This window comes from Bison bison, unplaced genomic scaffold (genome assembly GCF_000754665.1).
Source record: "Bison bison bison isolate TAMUID 2011002044 unplaced genomic scaffold, Bison_UMD1.0 scf7180017516766, whole genome shotgun sequence".
Taxonomy (NCBI): Eukaryota; Metazoa; Chordata; class Mammalia; order Artiodactyla; family Bovidae; genus Bison; species Bison bison.
The window spans coordinates 24,169-26,702 of NW_011401955.1; the positions used below are offsets into that span (position 1 = coordinate 24,169).

A 2,534-nucleotide genomic window follows, 5' to 3' on the forward strand; every position below is an offset into this window, starting at 1 on the left:
CCCTGATCTTTTTCCTCTTAGGACCCCTCATTCTCTGCATCCCCTTCCACATCTAAACTCCTCCAGTACTATCTGTATCACTCTTTGGAACTCACTAGAAACTGCCTCCTACATTCATCTATCTTTTAATTTGTGGAATTTCATATCCCCAAATAGGTTGAAGGTTTTTAATAAGCAGGAAATAAATGTATATACTATAACACTGTACTCGTATTCTTCAGAACACCAAGCAGACACCTGATCCTACAATATATGTTAAAAAATACTTGTCACATTCTTGGAATTAATAATGATATTAATGCATGGGACTCCCTATCTGCTTCTTCCCAGGACACATCTAATGCTCTAAAGATAATAAACCATTCAGCACTGTGTTAATTCACACTTTCAAGAGTATACCCAGGATAAACTTCTCCACTTTTAATATTTTCATAGAGGGAAGATAATTGATACTCTTCATCCAAGAGAGGAAATAATGGAAGGAACATTTATAGCCTGTTTATTTACTCTAGTCAAATTTTGTATTTGAGAAAGGAACTAAATATACTCAACTCAGCCCCATTCTGAATCTTCTCTCTCTTAGATCAGACCACTGGAAGTGGTGCAAATGGATTTGTTATTCCATCATGGGGAAGATTTTGCCTCTGAAAAGAAGGAGGGCTGTTTTTGTCCCTCTATGTCAATAACAGGACATAAAATCTACCCATTGTTGGGGCAGTATTAGCAAGCCCATTTTGCTGCAAAACTAAATTCAGTTTGCCAACTAGCTTTGTCAGTAAGTTCACATTTGATCTTAAGCAGCTCTGTCTCTTTCTCAATTAGTTCAGAAATCTAGACAGGAAGGAAGGTCTTATTTATTTGCTCTCAGACTCCAACATTACTTTTTTTGTTGTTTTATCTCTAATGCCCACATTCAGAGAGTGTTCAATAAATACTTGATAGATAAGTAGACTGATATCTGAAGAGTTGGATGAATAAACACTTAAACATCAAATGGAAATGAGCATTAGCCAAACCCCTGCACTAGCAAGATCTATATCCTCATTCCATTTGGTTTTGGGCAATTTATTTATCAGATTTGAAAGGAGCTAAAAAGTCACTCTGTAATGTATTTGAGTCAACAGATCCAATGTGAATAACTCATATTTCCATCAAGGGGAAATAGCTATAATTTGTGTGACAATGAGATACTACTATTGAGTTCCAGTAGAGTAGCTATCAAAATTTCAATTTACCCTCAAATCAAAGAAATATTGCACTACTACATTCCCCTGCACTGAAATTCTTCCTCTTAGTTGAGATTTTCTCTATTTTTAAAAGATACACAAATATGTAGAACAAAGGAAGGTTTGGGTGCACAATTTCCCTCCAAAATCCATTTGAGCATCAAAAAGTTCTTATTTGTAATATAACCCAGTATGTTGCTCTTTGAGGCTCTCTCTCCAATCCTTCCATCTGTAAATATAACCATTGTTTCAAAAATAGATTAAAAGACAAGCTGTCCTTCATTTATCTATATTAGAATCCATTGATAAAACATATCTCAGATCCAGAGTGGCAAGGAAACAAGATAATATTGAGAAACTAAATTCAGAATTTTTAAGTAGAGAGGCCCTAATCAGCCAGTGCACCAGGTACATTGAGGGTCATAAATGTCTGTCTTGCACTTTCTAACAGGTTAAAATGTGCTCGTGTTACCACAGCAACTTTATAGAGTCAGCTTCCTGCTTTCTGAGCACCTGATCTAACATGAACCACATTATAGATAATACTGTAGTACTAGACATTTCTTCTAATGTGTCCCCATTCCACCTTCCTAACCTTTCAGAGATTACATTCCCTTAGGTTGTGATGGGCCTATCAAAAATACCTCCATGAAACCAGTAAGGAAATGGGATAGGTTCCTTTCTACAGACCATGCATTTTATTGCTCTCCAAGAAAGTCTCATCCTGTAGGTTAACACGGCCTGGATCCTGGGACCCATAAGTTTCCACATTCTCCTCCAGATACCAAGACTTGTTCTCATCAAAAATCAAGAATAACAAGGCAAATTCTCGGTTCATGTCACGTCGTCCTCCGTAGGGCTCCAGGATGCCTTTTCGGCAGATGGCCAAGGGTCCCACCAGGCCACTGTACATGTCCTGAGGATGGGGAAGGAATGAACAAGATGTAGTTGTTCCTGGGCAATAGGTGCTCTACAGGGAGATAGGCTGACATCCAAGCCCACTGTGTCCTCAGCACTTTATCATAATGCCTTGTATTTATAAGAGGCTCAACTGTATTATCTGAATCTATCTTCACAACCACCTTGGGGCACAGGTAAGATATGCTATTTCACCTATGATTTATCTCTGCAGGAATATTCATTGATCTCCAAACCCACCAATCACTTTCACAACCCAGTGCCTTTTCTCAGGTTGTTTCTTCTTCTTTGTAATGCCCACTCCTACACCATATCCCTTATCTTATGTTATACCACTATTCCACTTTTAAGTCTCAAAGTGCATCTACTTATCATCACATTGCCTTCTCT

The 2,534-nt window shown here is 37.9% G+C and overlaps 1 protein-coding gene across 1 annotated transcript in view; it reads right to left on the reverse strand.

The window, feature by feature from the left end:
* LOC104995891 (hephaestin-like) overlaps window positions 1-2,534 on the reverse strand; it is a gene marked incomplete at its 3' end in the record, with an annotated part of 11,693 nt that overhangs the window by 8,154 nt on the left and 1,005 nt on the right. The window contains exon 2 of the mRNA XM_010849979.1: window positions 1,917-2,142. Coding sequence (XP_010848281.1) covers window positions 1,917-2,139 — 223 coding nt within the window. The remainder of the gene's footprint in view (window positions 1-1,916; window positions 2,143-2,534) is intronic.